The 15,319-nt window shown below is 47.8% G+C and overlaps 2 protein-coding genes, 1 long non-coding RNA gene and 6 other non-coding genes across 12 annotated transcripts in view; 2 read left to right on the forward strand and 7 right to left on the reverse strand.

Moving 5' to 3' along the window:
• Positions 1–1,797: 1,797 nt before the first annotated feature.
• Positions 1,798–6,783, forward strand: IDH3B (isocitrate dehydrogenase (NAD(+)) 3 non-catalytic subunit beta). 3 transcript variants are annotated; one of them, XR_014073713.1, is made up of 13 exons: positions 1,798–1,850; positions 1,970–2,050; positions 2,173–2,271; positions 2,365–2,485; positions 4,273–4,333; positions 4,410–4,542; positions 4,645–4,778; positions 4,871–4,973; positions 5,054–5,200; positions 5,423–5,517; positions 5,626–5,686; positions 6,354–6,551; positions 6,647–6,783. XR_014073713.1 is itself a non-coding variant. In XM_081559053.1 (12 exons), the coding sequence occupies exons 1-12, from the start codon at positions 1,815–1,817 to the stop codon at positions 6,438–6,440; spliced, it is 1,158 nt and encodes a 385-aa protein (XP_081415179.1). In that variant the 5' UTR covers positions 1,798–1,814; the 3' UTR covers positions 6,441–6,783. The 3 variants fall into 3 exon arrangements, 2 of the variants coding, with proteins under 2 accessions (XP_081415179.1, XP_081415180.1); XM_081559053.1 differs by having other exon boundaries at positions 6,354–6,783; XM_081559054.1 differs by lacking the exon at positions 6,354–6,551.
• NOP56 (NOP56 ribonucleoprotein) lies at positions 6,775–12,069 on the reverse strand. Of its 2 annotated transcripts, none has more exons than XM_081559031.1 (12): positions 12,039–12,069; positions 11,795–11,884; positions 11,310–11,424; positions 10,557–10,718; positions 10,212–10,410; positions 9,684–9,871; positions 9,449–9,600; positions 9,167–9,267; positions 8,650–8,798; positions 8,309–8,430; positions 7,989–8,123; positions 6,775–7,238 (listed from the first exon to the last, which is right to left on the reverse strand). In XM_081559031.1, exons 1-12 carry the CDS (start codon positions 12,039–12,041, stop codon positions 6,864–6,866), a joined length of 1,791 nt encoding a protein of 596 aa, XP_081415157.1. In that variant the 5' UTR covers positions 12,042–12,069; the 3' UTR covers positions 6,775–6,863. The 2 variants fall into 2 exon arrangements, with proteins under 2 accessions (XP_081415157.1, XP_081415156.1); XM_081559030.1 differs by having other exon boundaries at positions 7,989–8,119; positions 8,299–8,430.
• Positions 8,193–8,263, reverse strand: LOC145533601 (small nucleolar RNA SNORD57). Its single transcript, XR_014074188.1, has one exon. It is a non-coding gene; the product is annotated as a small nucleolar RNA SNORD57 (small nucleolar RNA).
• LOC145533602 (small nucleolar RNA SNORD56) lies at positions 8,521–8,591 on the reverse strand. Its single transcript, XR_014074189.1, has one exon. It is a non-coding gene; the product is annotated as a small nucleolar RNA SNORD56 (small nucleolar RNA).
• Positions 9,018–9,103, reverse strand: LOC145533619 (small nucleolar RNA SNORD86). Its single transcript, XR_014074206.1, has one exon. It is a non-coding gene; the product is annotated as a small nucleolar RNA SNORD86 (small nucleolar RNA).
• LOC145533613 (small nucleolar RNA SNORA51) lies at positions 9,989–10,124 on the reverse strand. The gene has a single exon (XR_014074200.1). It is a non-coding gene; the product is annotated as a small nucleolar RNA SNORA51 (small nucleolar RNA).
• Positions 10,865–10,932, reverse strand: LOC145533623 (small nucleolar RNA SNORD110). Its single transcript, XR_014074210.1, has one exon. It is a non-coding gene; the product is annotated as a small nucleolar RNA SNORD110 (small nucleolar RNA).
• Positions 12,070–12,181: 112 nt separating the features above from the next.
• Positions 12,182–15,319, forward strand: part of LOC145532929 (uncharacterized) — a 40,309-nt gene continuing 37,171 nt past the window's right edge. Inside the window, exons 1-2 of the long non-coding RNA XR_014073714.1 lie at positions 12,182–12,295; positions 14,398–14,454. This is a non-coding gene — a long non-coding RNA (uncharacterized LOC145532929). The remainder of the gene's footprint in view (positions 12,296–14,397; positions 14,455–15,319) is intronic.
• TRNAC-ACA (transfer RNA cysteine (anticodon ACA)) lies at positions 13,099–13,171 on the reverse strand. The gene has a single exon. It is a non-coding gene; the product is annotated as a tRNA-Cys (tRNA).

Here is a 15,319-nt window from a genome sequence, read left to right on the forward strand (position 1 = left end):
AACACTAATTAATATATGCTTCATAACAACTCGAAGGAACAAGATGGTTTAACCTCTCTCACTTGTCCAAGAGTCTGGTTAGGGAAATTTTCAAGGGTCTGGACTGAACTTCTCTATTCTCAGGTAGTATCAGTAAGAGATGCCTTAATAGGAACTCAAAGTCCAGGAGAGCTCACCAAACTCACCAGAAGAATACATTGACCTGAAACAGTGGTGACCACATTTCTTTGGCCTGAGTCATTTGGTACCATTCATCAATTCCTTTCACTCTTTTGACAGCCACACAGCTTGATATCAATGAGCAGATGTTGTTTGTCAGACTGGGCTCAGATTTGTGCAGAATTTAGGTATGGAAGTAATGTTGTAGTTGCCCTCAAGGAAATTAATATTTTCTGGGATGAAAATTAGATTATCAGAGATTAGACTAAGATAACACATCTCCTTTCCCGCCCTAAATTTCCTAAAGTAACAGAAAACATAGCTTTGAAAAATTGTAAATCTCCCACTTTTTCTCTACTAGAAAGAGCAATGTTTGGAAGAAAAAAATGGTGGTGAATGACAAGAGCAGTGGGTAACTTGGGACTAGGGAGTCTATGAAGGCAAGATGGTGCTGTTCTCTGGTTTTGATTCTGGAGATGGAGGAGTTTGTCACATTAATATTAACATTGATAATTATATTATCAATTATAATATCAATTAGCTATATTATTAACAGCCTTTTACTGACACAGAACTTTTCATGTGTTCAAGTTTCTTACACATTTATTTTCTAATTTAAATCTTTTCACCTCACAACAGTAGAGAATGCCCTGCCTAAAGGAATGCAGAGAAGAGGCACAAAGCTTGTTCTTGGTCCCCAAGATTAGAACCACTGCATTCTTTCTCTTGGGCTGGGAGAATGCCCTGCACGTTTCTGGAAGGATTAGGTACATAAATCACAGACAACCTAGTTAGTGGTTCTTAAATTTGTGTGTATCATCTGAGGGAGCCTGTTAAGTATGCTTTCTGGGGACCCAATCCTGAAATTTGGATTCAGCAAGTCTGGAGTGACATAAGTCTGCATTTTAAACAAGTGCTCCATGTCCACTTGTGTCATGGGCTTTAGGCATGTACTTTATAAACAGCATGTGACTAAAATTTAGAAAATCGGTCAGAATTTTCCTTTTAGGGTCACACTTACAAGGTTGAGATAATTTGTCTCTAACTACTATCCTGATCAGGGGAGTTCAAACCTGGGCTACACTATTAGGAAACAAAGGTCCTAAAGAGCAAAGAACAAGACTACCTAGGAAAAAAACAACGAGGAAACTTGATTAATACAGATTAATAACCGGGCAGGCTCGGAGACTGAAGAAGCCAGGCACACACACACCTTGTCCTATGCATTGTGGGGTGTTCACTAACGTCTTTAGTGTCGGACATACGATTGTTCAGTGAGAATTGATGAAAAGAATAACAAATACGAGGACACAAAAACATGAAGACAGATTCTCCAGTACTGTTTTCCAACTTGCTATTAAACTTAGGCCCCGTTTGACAGAAATGAAACCTCATATTCGCCTTTAATGTTATTTTCAAGTTTCAACATAAATACAGTGACTGAAAGTAAAGCAATAGACAAAGCGGCTCTCCGCCGCATCACGGGGTACTGGAAGAGGTGAGCCCAAGAGGATGCCAGCGGAGGAAAACACCGGGTTAGCTGTTTTGGTTGGAGGAAATAACGGTACCGCCCAACATCCCTGCCGGGCCGGAAATAGGGGCCGTGGGCCGCTCCGGCTTCCGGCGTCACTTTTCCGCGACTTCCTGCGAAAGACATGGCTTCCCTCAGCCGTGTCCGCTGCCTGACCCGAGTGAGGCCCGGGACACGCAAGGACAGGCGGGAGGGCGGCGGGTTTGTACCGGGCTCACAGAAGTATTCGGGGCCTGAGGCGCCCAGATCCGACTTAAAAGGCTTGTGTGTCTGTTGCAGGCACTGGTCGCCGCTCCGAATCCCGGAGCATGGAGGAGCCTGTGCACCTCAACCGTAGCGCAAGCCTCCTCGCGGACCCAGGTAAGCGCAGGCCCGGCTCCAGTCTCGCCTACGCCCCTGACATCTCTCCTGGCCATCCCCTCCACCCCGCCCCAGAACCCCTGTCCTCGCCCCAGCTCTAGCTCTGCTGCCCCTGCTCGCAGGGCGAGGACGTGAGGGTGGAGGGCGCCTTTCCCGTGACTATGCTGCCAGGAGACGGCGTGGGGCCTGAGCTGATGCACGCTGTCAAGGAGGTGTTCAAGGTGAGTGGCCTGGGGCGTGACAGGGACGATGGCTTGAGTTGGAAAGGACTTACTCGATTCTGATCCTGCGATGTCTGGCACCTGTTCTTGAAGGCTGCCTCTGTCCCAGTGGAGTTCCAGGAGCATCACCTGAGCGAGGTGCAGAATATGGCCTCTGAGGAGAAGCTGGAGCAGGTGCTGAGTTCCATGAAGGAGAACAAAGTGGCCATCATTGGTACGTGTGCCGAATAAATGCTCATTAAGCTTCCCTCAGCACACACTAATACATTAACTCTTCTGAGTTCTCACCACTGATTGGTGACCATCAGTGGAAACCCAGTTGGAAACCCAGGAGTTGAGGGATCATGTGCCTTATGCTCTATGCAGGAAGACTTCATGAATTTGTAGTCCGTTGTGGGGCTACCTCATAGGTCATCGTGCTCAGTCCCGTCAGACTCTTTGCTTGGACTGTAGCTCGCCAGGCTCTTCTGTCCATGGAATTTTCCAGGCAAGAATACTGGAGTGGGCCATTTCCTTCTCTAGGGAAATGGTCATCAAGTCTTGTTAATTGTGTCTCAGAAATGCCATTTCTAGCTGCCTCTTTTCTGTCTTTCCTTCTGCTTTCCTACTGTAACTGCCTCATTAGACTTTTTGGCTTTCAGTTCTGCCCCTACAATCCATCCTCTACAGCTCTTCTCTTGGAAAGACCACCATGACTTTGCCAGTCCCAGCCTTAGGGTAGGAAAGTAAGTTCGTTATGAGTTTTTCTGCCTCAGGTTTTCTGCCTTTGTTTCTGCAACATTTGTTCTGTTCTTTGGTCACTCCAGACTGTGTTAGTTTCCAAATAATGTGTACTGTCTTGACTTTTGCTGTTCCTTCTGCCCACAGTGTTCTCCTTTTGGCTCCTTTTGGTTCCCCCTGTCAGAATCTTCCTTACTCACTGTATTAGTTTCTGAATGCTGCCACAAATTCCTATAAACTTGGTGGCTTAAAATAATAGAAATTTTATTCTTTCCCAGTTCTGGAGGCCAGAATCTCGCAATTAAGGTGTTGGCAGAGCTTCACCTGAAGACTTGAGAAGAATCTTCCCTAGCCTCTTCCAGCTCCTGGTAGCTACTGGCATTCCTCAGTGTCTCTTGACTTGTAGATGAGTCACTTCAGTCTCTGCCTCTGTCTTGATACGGTTTTCTCCACTCTGTGTCTGTGTATCTGTTTCTCCTTCTTTTCTTGTATAAGGACTTGTTACTGGGTTTAGAACCTACAAGGATCCAGTGTGAATCCATCTCAAGATCCTTTACTTACTGTATCTGCAGACACTGTCTTAACAAATAAGGTTACATGTACAGGTTCTGGGGGTTAAAACATGGACATATCATTTTGGGGATCACTATTTAACCTGGTACACTCAACTCAAACTAAGGTCTGGCTGAAGTGCCAGATGTTCCTGACACTGCCTGGTACTTCCTGGTACTGACAGAGGGAATTTCTTCTCTGTGCTCCTGTGCATGTTGGTAATACCTCTCCCATGGTATTCATCATGTCCTTCCTATTAACTTTCTTCCCCCAGTGCATTGTTTGCCCGTTGAAGACAGGAGTTTGTTGTTTTTTGGTTGGTATTCCTAGTGCCTGACACATGATATGTGTTGGTTGAAAAGATGTCACGTATGTAGACACAGAAACATCAAGAAAGGTCACAGATCTAAGTTGTTTCTCAACCTATTTAATCCAGGCCCTTTGAGAACATGAGAAATTTTTTTTTCTGTTCTCCTCTTAGGTCATTTTGAAGTTTCAACATATATCTGGTGACTAGAAATGAAACAGTGGACACAATGTTTGTGGTTTTAACTACATTATTCTCCTTTGCCCCTTGCCTCCAGAGGCATTTAAGGGTCACTTATTTGGGAGTGTGAGGTGGGAGTCTGGGTTGCCTTATGTCACTGAGGGGACACCAATCCGGGTTTCCTTGAACTTGGCCTGTGCTTGATTCTCTCCCCCCCGCCAACCTCTACTTTGTTTATGCAGGAAAGATCCACACCCCAATGGAGTATAAAGGGGAGCTAGCCTCCTATGATATGCGGCTGAGGTAGGTGATGGAGGCTGTTGGTGAGTGGGGTACTGGGGCACCAGGCACAGTGCTTATAGCTCTGCCCTATCCCCAGGCGGAAGTTGGACTTGTTTGCCAATGTAGTCCATGTGAAGTCACTTCCTGGGTACAAGACTCGACACAACAATCTAGATTTGGTGATTATTCGAGAGCAGACAGAAGGGGAGTACAGTTCTCTGGAACACGAGGTGAGGTCCTAGAAACTGGGGAGCAGGGGTGAAGAGGGGAGAGAGGCATAGCTCCTTCTTCCCTTCTTTCCAGTGTCACCCAGCTGCTTCTCTCTTATGCAGAGTGCGAGAGGTGTGATTGAGTGCTTGAAGATTGTCACTCGAACCAAATCTCAGCGGATTGCAAAGTTCGCCTTTGACTATGCCACTAAGAAGGGGCGGGGCAAGGTCACGGCTGTCCACAAGGCCAATATCATGTGAGGGACATAACTTTGCATGGGGTAGCGTCCTGGGAAGGTAGCCCCCAGCACTCTCCTAGCTGAATCTGTTCCCTTTGGCCCATGAACAGGAAACTGGGGGATGGGTTGTTCCTGCAGTGCTGTGAGGAAGTTGCTGAACTGTATCCCAAGATCAAGTTTGAGAAAATGATCATAGACAACTGCTGCATGCAGGTAAGGCCCACCCAGTGTCTCTGTTCTCAGTGAGGAGCAAGGCAAGGAGTCTGATTTATGTCTCTTTTCCATGCCCCCAGCTGGTGCAGAATCCTTACCAGTTTGATGTGCTGGTGATGCCCAATCTCTATGGGAACATTATTGACAATCTGGCTGCTGGCCTAGTTGGGGGAGCTGGTGTGGTCCCTGGTGAGAGCTACAGTGCAGAGTACGCAGTGTTTGAGACGGTGAGGTCACCTCCTCCCTCAGCCCTCTTGTGTGTGCCCTTCATCTGACCTCATATCCCTGATAGCACTCCTCCAGTGCATCCCCCTGGCCTGCTCTTGTCCCTCCAACCCTTGCATCCTCTCAATGTTCCTGGCCTGATCTCTCATGTAATGCCCTTCCCTGACCTCAGATTCTGCAGAATGTCTGCTGTTAGTGACTCTGGCCTGCTCATCTGTCCACAGGGTGCCCGGCATCCATTTGCCCAGGCAGTGGGCAGGAATATAGCCAACCCTACAGCCATGCTGCTGTCAGCTTCCAACATGCTGCGGCATCTCAAGTAGGTCACTGCCAGGCTAGGATGGTGGCTGGGTGGTTTGAGGAGCATGGGTGGGGAAATCAGGAAGATGACATGGGGGTAATCTAGTTTTTCTTTCCACATTGGCAGTCTCGAGCATCACTCCAACATGATTGCAGAGGCAGTGAAGAAGGTGATTAAAGTTGGCAAGGTGAGTTTAGAAAGGCTATAGGGTTTAGGGTCTTGGCACTAATTTCTGGGAACCTGAGTTGGGGCTTCCTTTCCCTCCAGGTCCTCAGAGCCTCTGCTCTTCCCTCAATCCTGTCAGGGCTGTTCATTTCTCTTCTCTTGGCTGTTTCATTCTTCTTTGCCTTTGATCATCTTTGCCTCCTAGTTTCCCATCTGCTATTATTTCCTCTTTCATCCACTGGCAGAACTTGTAGTTTCCTGTCTAGCGTGGGGGGAGATGGAGGAGCAGAGGGAGATAGCTGACAGGTTGAGGCACCCCTTTCTCCACACCTGGAAGCCTATCCTTATCTGCCACTCCGGTTGTCTTTGCTCCCACATGGTCTCCTGTTTCCTCCAAGGTATCTTCCTCCTGTCTCTGACTTGCATTTCCCACCTCACTCATGCTGAGCTTCTTACCCTGCTGAGGCTGCAGCAGAGCACGAATAGAGGCTCTGGCCCTCAGAAGACAGGAGCGCACAGGTTTGTGCTTTTCCAAACCTGGCTGCCTCCTTGCATCTCTGCTGCATTGCATCTTGTTTTCCTGGCCTTGTCTCCCTCTTTGGATTCCATTTCCATCACATTGCCCTGCCCCTCACCTTCATGGGCTCTCTTCTCTTCTTCACCACGGTTATTGCCGGTGGTGGCTGTAGGTACGGACTCGAGACATGGGCGGCTACAGCACCACAACCGACTTCATCAAGTCTGTCATCGGCCACCTGCACCCCTATGGGGGGTAGAGCCCTTTATTCCCTCCAACCTCACAAGGACCATACACCTCCCTTCAGTCCTGTGGACCAGAGAAGAGCCCTATACCTCTAGACCATAATTACCTTCTGGGCAGAGCCTAGGTTGTCGGGAGCTGGATTCCTTAGTGAACAGTTAGATGGTGGGGGGTTAGGGATGGGGCCCAGGCCACAGAGATGATAACAATTCTCCCCTACAGGTTCGAACTTCTGACATGGGTGGTTATGCCACCTGCCAAGACTTCACTGAGGCTGTCATTGGTGCCCTGCCCAACCCATAGGTCCCACCCACACCCATGTTAAGGTGTCCAATAAAACATGGTATGACTCTTGTGAATTTGTTTTTATTTTACTGGGTCTAGGGGATGGGATGGGGAATACCTCTGTAAGTTATGCCCCACTAGGAAGATGTCCATTCTAACTTTCCTGGGATAGCTTTCGGAGCTTTTTCTTTTTCTTGGAGCCGCTGCTCTTGCTGGCAGCAGCCTCTTCAGGTCCACTGCTGAATGGCTCCTCCTTGGAAGACAATTTCCGCTTTTTCTTGGGGACCCTCTTGTTTTCTGACTCATCAGGGTCAGTAACTGGTTCTTCTTTGGGAAAAGATTTCTTCCTCTTGGGAAGACTTCCAGTACCAGCTGTCTCTTCAAGATCACTACTAACTAGCTCTTCCTTGGAAAAAGATTTCTTTTTCTTGGGTTTGGAAAAAGAGACAGATGGGTCTTCCATTCCATTCTCCTGAAGAGCCTCCTGGGGTTTTTGCTTTTTCTTCTTTTTGGGTCTTTCACTTGTCTCCTGATGGCAGAAAGGGAAAAATGGGCATGAAGTAGTGTCATATGTACTCATACCCGTGTTAGAATTCCAGCTGTTAAGTACCCAGGAAAGAAAAACTAGTGAAAATGGCATTAAAACTGCCCAGTGTTTCTGGGATGATTTTTAATGGAATGGCTCTAGCTTTGGAAATCCATGTCAAATCAAAGGTAACCGCTGCCTACCCCCGCCCCTGCTTCCTCCATCACCTAAAAGTCAGACAGAACACACAATAATCCTTAGGTAATTCACAGAAAAACCTCACCATGCTGGTCACAAAAAAGAATCATGATGCCAAGTTCCAGAGGGGACCCTGAAACACTGGCACTGCTGACAATCCTAGGGAGAATGATTCTACCATAGCAGCACGTTGGAGCCCTCCCTGTTCCCCATTCCCAGAATGAGATGCTATCATCTCTAGACACATCTGAGAGTAAGCAAAGCAGTTTGCACTACCCCTGGTTAAGAACTCCTGGAAGGCAGCAGAGGCAGAAGACACTCGCCCAGGGAATGAACAGGTGTTGCTACAAACCAGCTCTCTGGGCTCTTGAGTGAGTTCTCTCAGCACCTATCTCCTTCCTATAGAATCAAGAGATAGATTTCGAGTCTTTATTTCAATCCAAAAGCATGTACTCTAGACCCTGACTTGAGATGCTATATTCTCTGTTCTGCTGTTTTCCGTCCTACAACCTAAGATCTTTACCTAGGGCTGAGGGCTGACAGTTTACTACTGACCTCACACTCCTCCGGGGCACTGCTATTTTCTGAAGAAGCCAGGGCAATTGCAGCCAGCCTTTTCTTTTCTTTCTTCAAGCGTTTCTTCTCCTGTTTCTCGAGCTTCCTAGTAATCTCGGCAGCCGCTTCCTCTGCCTGGCCAAAGAAAGATGCTGAAAAGGCTTGAAGACCTCTGGTTCCCCAGGTCTCTCTCATGGTTTTGCTGGATCAGGCTCATTAAATCAGTTTTTTGCCTCCACTCTACATGGTCAGGCTAAGACAGTTCATCACCTCCAACAGCCAGCTCTGATTCTACTCCACCCAACCTGACCCAAACTGACCTGAACCATTGCCTCCTTCATGACATCCAGATTCTTTCGGGGAATCTCTCCAGTCTCATAGAAGGACAGCCGCTCCTCAACTTGTTCTCGAAGCTTCTCCCCAAAAACACTGGTGGGCACCTCTGGATGTGTTTATATGAGTAAACAAAGCACATCACCCCTAGAAGGACAAACTACTAGCTCAACCTCCACTATTCCCTCTACCCTCAGCTTTACTCAGACCCAAAGTATCAACACTCACTAGGTGAACTGCTGTTGACGAAAAATACTGCCATCATTGTAGAAGCTGCTAGGGTAGTCAACCTCCCCACCCTCCCAACTGCCCACTCCCCCACCCATACCAGAGAAGCAATCGATTCGTGAGGCAATACTGCATTTGTTTGCCAGGTATCGGGAGATGCGACCTTTGTTCTTGGCAGCTGCTCGGCCAATGAAGGTAGAGTGGAAAATGAGTCCGTATTTTGGGGTGTTACCCCTTGTCTTCAAGGCTCTGGGAGAAGAATATTCAGTGGAGACTTTTAAGATCAGAAATTTCAACCGTGTTAGCTAAGGCAGTGCCTCCCTTTCCCTTTCCCTGCAGTTTCCAGAGTGAGCCTCATGCCAGGTTGGGTTTCTACCCCACCTCATGCCAACCCATCACTCCCAGAGGCAGAGGGAAGGCATCCAATGTCGCTGACCTGGAAACTTGGTCCCTTTGCTGGGCCCAGGGAATCACTCAGACACCAGGACTGGCCATCACCCCCATAGCAGAGGCCTGTATAGGTCAGGGAGCCCTGGTCAACCATCACTGTGATCCCCAAACAAGCAAGTGGGCACCAGAAGTGGCACCTGAGTGTGAGCAGGTGCCCTCACTGGTACCTGAACAGGGCCTTTTCAGCCCCAAGGATCTGCACTGTGGATGCTGGATACTTGGCCAGATTGGTGAGACTGCCAGCGTGAGCAATGAGGCGTGCACCTACCTAGAGAAAGAGTCAAGGAGTCAAAAAAGCTGGAATTGCCAACGTACCAATTGCATAACTTGCTTCAACCTCCTCCCCATCAAGTTCAACTGGGGAAGATGATAGGTCACAAAATACAACAATATGATGAATATACATAGTAATCCCATAATCCCCCACTTTTTGGTTTCCCATGACGTACCGCTTCCCCAATTAGGGCAGACAGGCTGGGGGCTACTTGGCTCATTTTGGATCGCAGGTAAGTGTGTAGACTTTGGCGGTACTCTGACAAAGACACCACACGACTGGAGAAGCTCTCGATGTTTATCAAGTCAATGGCTGATATGTCCATGCCTAAAGAATGTCTCAAGTGTGAATGCAGAAGCCCAATATTCAGAGCCCCATACCTTATTTTCATTGCTAGGCTCTGTACTGACCCATGGAAGACCGCGAGGCATCCAGAATAGCCTTAGCCTTGGCCGCATCCATTGTCAGCTCCTCCAGCTTCTCCAACTTTTCTTCATTAAGCTCCTTCCGGTTTCCAATGAACTGAGCAAGGCGGCAGTACGTAGCATTGTCATTGATGATCTTTACCAGCTCAGGAAAGTGATACCCATACCACTCCCTGCAAAGAATCACAATCACTCCCTGGCCCAGCTGCCATGCCTCAAAGCTACACTCAGCCCTCTCCACATGTACTTTATGCCTGGATGAAATGGGAACAAATCAGATCCCCAAACCTCCATGTCTCCCCATTCACAATACAGACCAGGTAAAGGGCCTGCCTGGGCTGAGGTGTATATGGGGTGGGTTTACTCTGCCTCCTCTTTCTATACAGTCAGTGTAAGTACACAGCCTGTGGTAAGCATCGGGAGGCCCAGCTCTACCAGTCCTGATCTCAGGATTCAAAATTAGCTAACCCACAGACCCAAGACCTTGTTTCTCAGGTCACCCCTGCACTTTACCTGACACGCATGGAGAAGGTATTGATATCCTTATCCAGCTGGTCCAGGAGGCTAATGGACTGGATAATCATATTGTCCACTCGGTTCACATTAAACTTAACTTTGGCACGAGAATAGCTGTGTCCGAGCCCCAGTTGGGCTTTACAAGCAGACAAATCGGTCAGACCTTTCACCAGGTTGTGGAAGTGCAGACGAACTCCTAGAAGAGGGCGAGACTGTGACTAAGGAAAGGCTGAGCTAGCTGCTGCATGCACAGGCACCAGACAAGCAGGAGGGCTTCTGAAAAGCAACCTGCTAGGTTTCCAGACACCCCCACCCCGGCACCAGATTTCAAAAATGTCTCACCTCGAAGGATCTCGGCTACGACACCTCCAGTCTGGCAGTTGTACCCTAACTCCTCTTGTATAGCCGCACCTATCTTGGGGTCTCCAACCCCCAGAAGTACTTTCTTCTTTTTGGATGGTAGATGAGTTTCCAACAGCAGGCGGAGGTCCTCATGAACAACACCTCAAGGCAAAGAACAGAGCTCCCACTAACATGCTGAAGGGATCTTGTCCCCTCAACTGCTGATCAGTGACAGACTGATCTTACATTGGTCTTGCAGAGCATGCTAAGATGGCCTGTGCCTAGAGCCCTCCTCTTGCTCAGAGGCTTTGCTCAGAGACATGGAGACATCAGTGATTACACTCAGGGGATTGACAGACTCAAGTCATCACTGCAAAGCCAGCATCAACCATAGGAGGAACAGGACTCAGGCCCAATTAAGTGTAAAATATATTACTGAGAGCTTGAAACACACCCTGGAGCACGATGGATGTATTTAGTACCAGATCTGCCTTGTGGGACTAAAACTCTTTCTTCAGGCTTTCGGCATCAAAATTGCCCTTTGCAATCAACTGAACAAACTAGCTGAGAACCACATTTGATTGGATCGACCATTATACCAGCCCCTCAACCCCAGCCTGATTTCACTTAAAAATCATTTATTACTACTGTGGCTACAGGAAATAAAGCCTACATTCTAGGTTGTTAAAGAGTTAACAGTAGCAAGAACTACATCTCGGCTCATCTCCCTACAATATTTAGTGGCCAACTCACCTTCAGACACAGCGTTGGCATTTTCCAAGGCAACCTGGGACGAGGAAAAGGGACAAAAGGCCACAAGACGAACGATGTTGTGGAATTTGCCCAGGTTCAGCACGCACTCCTCCACCTGGGGGGCGGGGGGGGGGAAGATGAGTGATTTCCGTCCCTCCCTCTTGCCTGTAGGTCGCGGTAAAGGAGCAGCAGCTCTTGGACCTGAACGCACTTTTAAGACCAACCAACACTAAACATAGACAGATCATGGGCCCTTAATCCCGGTTCCGCTTCATCGGTACGGGGTGGAGTCGGGGAAGCTTACGTTTTAATGCTTCTAACGCAATTCTAATCACGAATGCAGGTAAGGACCCCTTGCTTTGGAACTGTCGGGCCCAGCGCACCTCCCAAGCGCGGCCGGCCACGTGGGAGCGCGCGGTGCATGCTGGGGCACGCGCGGCCCGCGGGGCTGCGGAGCCGCCCGCTAGCCCACCATGTTCACCCACCTGCGGCAGCAGAAGGCTGATCTCCTCCACCTCCTTCAGCGCCAGCAGCGCGTAGCCGACCGCGTGCTCGAAAAGCACGTGCAGCAGCACCTGAAATGGGCGCCGGGATGCCAGTGTAAGAGCCGACCCCGCGTTTGCCCAGCCCCGTCCCCGGAGAAGGCCCTGGTCCCGGCCCACGCTCCGGCCCAAACCCAGGCCCAAACCACGGCCTCCGCCTCGCCCGCAGCCTACAACCACTCCTCACCATGGCGCTCGCTCCTGGTCCGGCTCGCACTGCGGCGAGCGCGCTCTGGCGCGCGTAATCAGGCTCTGGAGGCCACGCCCCCGCCTCGTCGGCCAATCAGAGGCCGGGGACGGTACCTTCCCGTTCCTCGGGAGGGGTCGCCCGGGGTGGTACGGCCCGCAGACGCGAGCGCCAGCAGGTCGGCCTTTTCCGGTCTCTGCTGCGGCGTGGTTGCTGGGTACGCGCGGGAAGGAACGGGCCCTGCAGGCTGAAAAACGGTTTGGAAAGGCACTTTTCTGGCTAACTGTCCATTCACTTTTGTTTTCATCCTGTAAATTACAGGCAGCAGAGCTTGGTGGGGTCCGGGCTGGAGGGCTCCGCACGTGTCGTGGCGACACTTAAGAGCAGAAACTGTCGCGGAGCCCAGTCTCCTCAGCGCTAGGCATCTCAGGACCTAGGCCCCGCCCCACGCCCCTCAGGACACCAGGACCCCCTGCGTCCCCACCCAGCAATAGGGGTCTACCCTTTCCCAGGCCAGGATTCCTCACGGGCTTTCCTCATCAGTAGGGCGGAAGCTGCGCCTGGAGCGCTCTGGCTTGGACTTTGAAGCATCATGATTCCCATTGGCTGACTTCGTGCTTTTCAGTTATATTTTTAAAAGTAAGAGCTTCCGGCGCTGAAGTAGAAAAGAAAGATGATCCCGTCTTTTTCCTGGTCGGTTTATTGTTCCCTGCTTCGGCAGAACCTTCTTTTTGCGGGGCCACGTGTCACTCACCCTGGTGCACTGCCCAACTTCTTAGTACCCCGTTAGTTCCAAGTGAACGGGAGCTGCTGTCGTGTCCTCTGGGCAGCTTTAAGGCACTCAGGCGACTGTTTTGAAATTATTGATACTTTTGCTTTAATAATGTATGAGTTACAAGTCCAAAACCTGGTTACCCCAAAATGGTATATTAAAGTGAAGTCACTCAGTCGTGTCCGACTCTTTGCGACCCCATGGACTGTAGCCTATTATGCTTCTCCATCCATGGGGTTTTCCAGGCAAGAGTACTGGAGTGGGTTGCCATTTCCTTCTCCAGAGGATCTTCCCGACCCAGGAATCGAACCCGGGTCTCCCGCATTGTAGGCAGACGCTCTACCGTCTGAGCCACCGGGAAATGGTATATATATGTTGGTAAACTTAAAAATAAATCATCTTAAGGGGATTTTTACAACTTAAGTTCCCACAACTAGCGTGCATTTATGAATTCAAGGTATTTTCTTAAGCAGTTCAGTTATTTGACAAGATTCAAGTACTGAGCTCTTAAAATCTAGTAGATTAAATTTTAATCAGAAATGTTAAAATCTCGTAGTCTTAATATTGCTTACAAATGTGCTTACATTTTGTTGCCTGTATCCACTTACAATCATGAGTTCAGACTCCATCTCACCTTTTAAAACGGAATTGGATCAGTTACTCCATCTCATGTTTTGAAATGGAATTGCAAAATTAATCTGTTACATGAGAATGTTAAATTCTCTTAAGCATTATAAATGCCAAATTAAATAAAAGTTTCCAAAATGTTTTGGAAAATATTAATGCTATGACTGATTTACTTGATTACTTCTATACTTAATCCTAAATATTCCTGGGGTTACAGGTGCTTGTCTACTAAAGTAGGGAATTTCACAGGAGAGGTTGGAGTCCATTAATCGGTTTGCAGAATTAATTTAGACATTCTTGGCCAACATTAAAAAAGTAGGATGAAAAAATAAGGGAACAGTAGTCCATCACAAGGAGTAAGGAGTATTGATTTGTAAAATTTTTGTTTTAAACATGTATGTATACATATGTGTAAATAAACATATATACATGTGTATACAAATATATACATATATATACACCATATATGTGTTATGTAAATGCACACTTCTGTGGATTATATACTAAAAGCCTGAGAGTCACTGAGCTGAAAGTTTACCCCATGGCTTTGGATAGATTTGAGTCCTCTGGTTATAAAGGAACTGTGCTAAAGCAGTTTGCTAAGTTAAAGGAGTAGCTGAAGAAAAGTGCACTTCAACTAGTGAGGTAGAAAAGCTTCTATAATTAGATAAGGATATGGCATAAACACTCCTTTATCTCCCTCTCTTTGCTAACCTGTCTCCCCTGGTGCTTCATAATCCTGACCTCCATGGGCATCTCTGCAGCATGTGCTGTCAAAGATTGTATTTCCTTTGCCTTCGAGCTGTTTGTTAAATTCATTGAATTTGGGGATAATTTTTAAGTAGCAGTAAATATGAATCAGAGTCAGCAAACCTGGGTTCAGATCTCAGCTCTGCAGCTTACAATATGACCTTAAGTTAATCACCCAACTTTCCTAAGCTTTCTTTTTTTTTTTTGCAGAATGAAGATGGAGGATTCATTCATCCCTCAGCAAACATTTTACTGAACATAGGCCAGGTATGACACAGGTGTGGTACCTGGCATGTAGTAGGAACTCAACAAATGTTAGTGGACTTTTTTTTTTTAATCCCCTTTATCTGTGAATAGTGATAAATTTTTTACCACAATATTTCATTTTACCTATTCTCAGTTGAGTCCCAGTTCTCCAGTCACTTCTCATAGAATCTACTAAAACCCTAGTTTTTATAAACCCAGCTGCTCTGATTCATTTCTATCATTAACTTACACACATAGACAGAGCACTTCTAAAGCTTAGTTTAGTTTCACATGGTAACAGTTATGCATTCTGTTTTTCAACTTCCAATGGCAGTAGATAGATGGTTTACTGATTAAATGTTGTTGAAACCTGGAAAATATGTTCAGTATATAAACCTGCCAGTTATTGGTATATCGGTTGTTAAACAGGGTTCCTAAGAATCTTTCAGGTCTCCTCTGTCTTCTTCAGGTCTTTTCAAAATGGCAGTGGAGTTTATGGGAGCACTTCTATACCCTAGTTGCAGGGGGAGAGGGGGAATTTCTCAGTTCTCTGTGCTCAGGATCTGGTGCTGTGTCTTGGGACACCATCAATCCCTGCTATAAAATGGCTGCTTTGGACTGGCCTCTGGAGCCACACTGATCTTAGCCAGATACTTGAAATCTCTGAGCTGTATCTTCTTACATCAGGCCTCTGTTGATGGAAGTACTCCTCACTGAGGCGTGTGTGGTCTTTGGGGTCACCTGTCTGCCGTGTATAGGCTGGGAGGACCATGCTTATTACCAGAGGAACTTTTATCCTAACCCTTTCCTCATGAAGGACATCCCCGGTGTCTCAGACAGTAAAGAATCTGCCTGCAATGCAAGAGATCTGGGTTTGATCCCTGGG

Source organism: Giraffa tippelskirchi, chromosome 13 (genome assembly GCF_054371585.1).
Source record: "Giraffa tippelskirchi isolate mGirTip1 chromosome 13, T2T-mGirTip1v1.2.pri, whole genome shotgun sequence".
NCBI lineage: Eukaryota > Metazoa > Chordata > Mammalia > Artiodactyla > Giraffidae > Giraffa > Giraffa tippelskirchi.

Coding starts and splice junctions, on each gene's coding strand:
- IDH3B (XM_081559053.1), top strand. CDS start 1,815: ATGGCTTCCCTCAGCCGTGTCCGCTGCCTGACCCGA. Junction 4,334..4,409: donor TCCTATGATATGCGGCTGAG/GTAGGTGATGGA, acceptor CCCTATCCCCAG/GCGGAAGTTGGACTTGTTTG. Junction 4,974..5,053: donor TAGACAACTGCTGCATGCAG/GTAAGGCCCACC, acceptor CCATGCCCCCAG/CTGGTGCAGAATCCTTACCA.
- NOP56 (XM_081559030.1), bottom strand. Junction 9,872..10,211: donor ACCTTCTCCATGCGTGTCAG/GTAAAGTGCAGG, acceptor GATTCTTTGCAG/GGAGTGGTATGGGTATCACT. Junction 9,601..9,683: donor TGCCTCGCGGTCTTCCATGG/GTCAGTACAGAG, acceptor GACATTCTTTAG/GCATGGACATATCAGCCATT.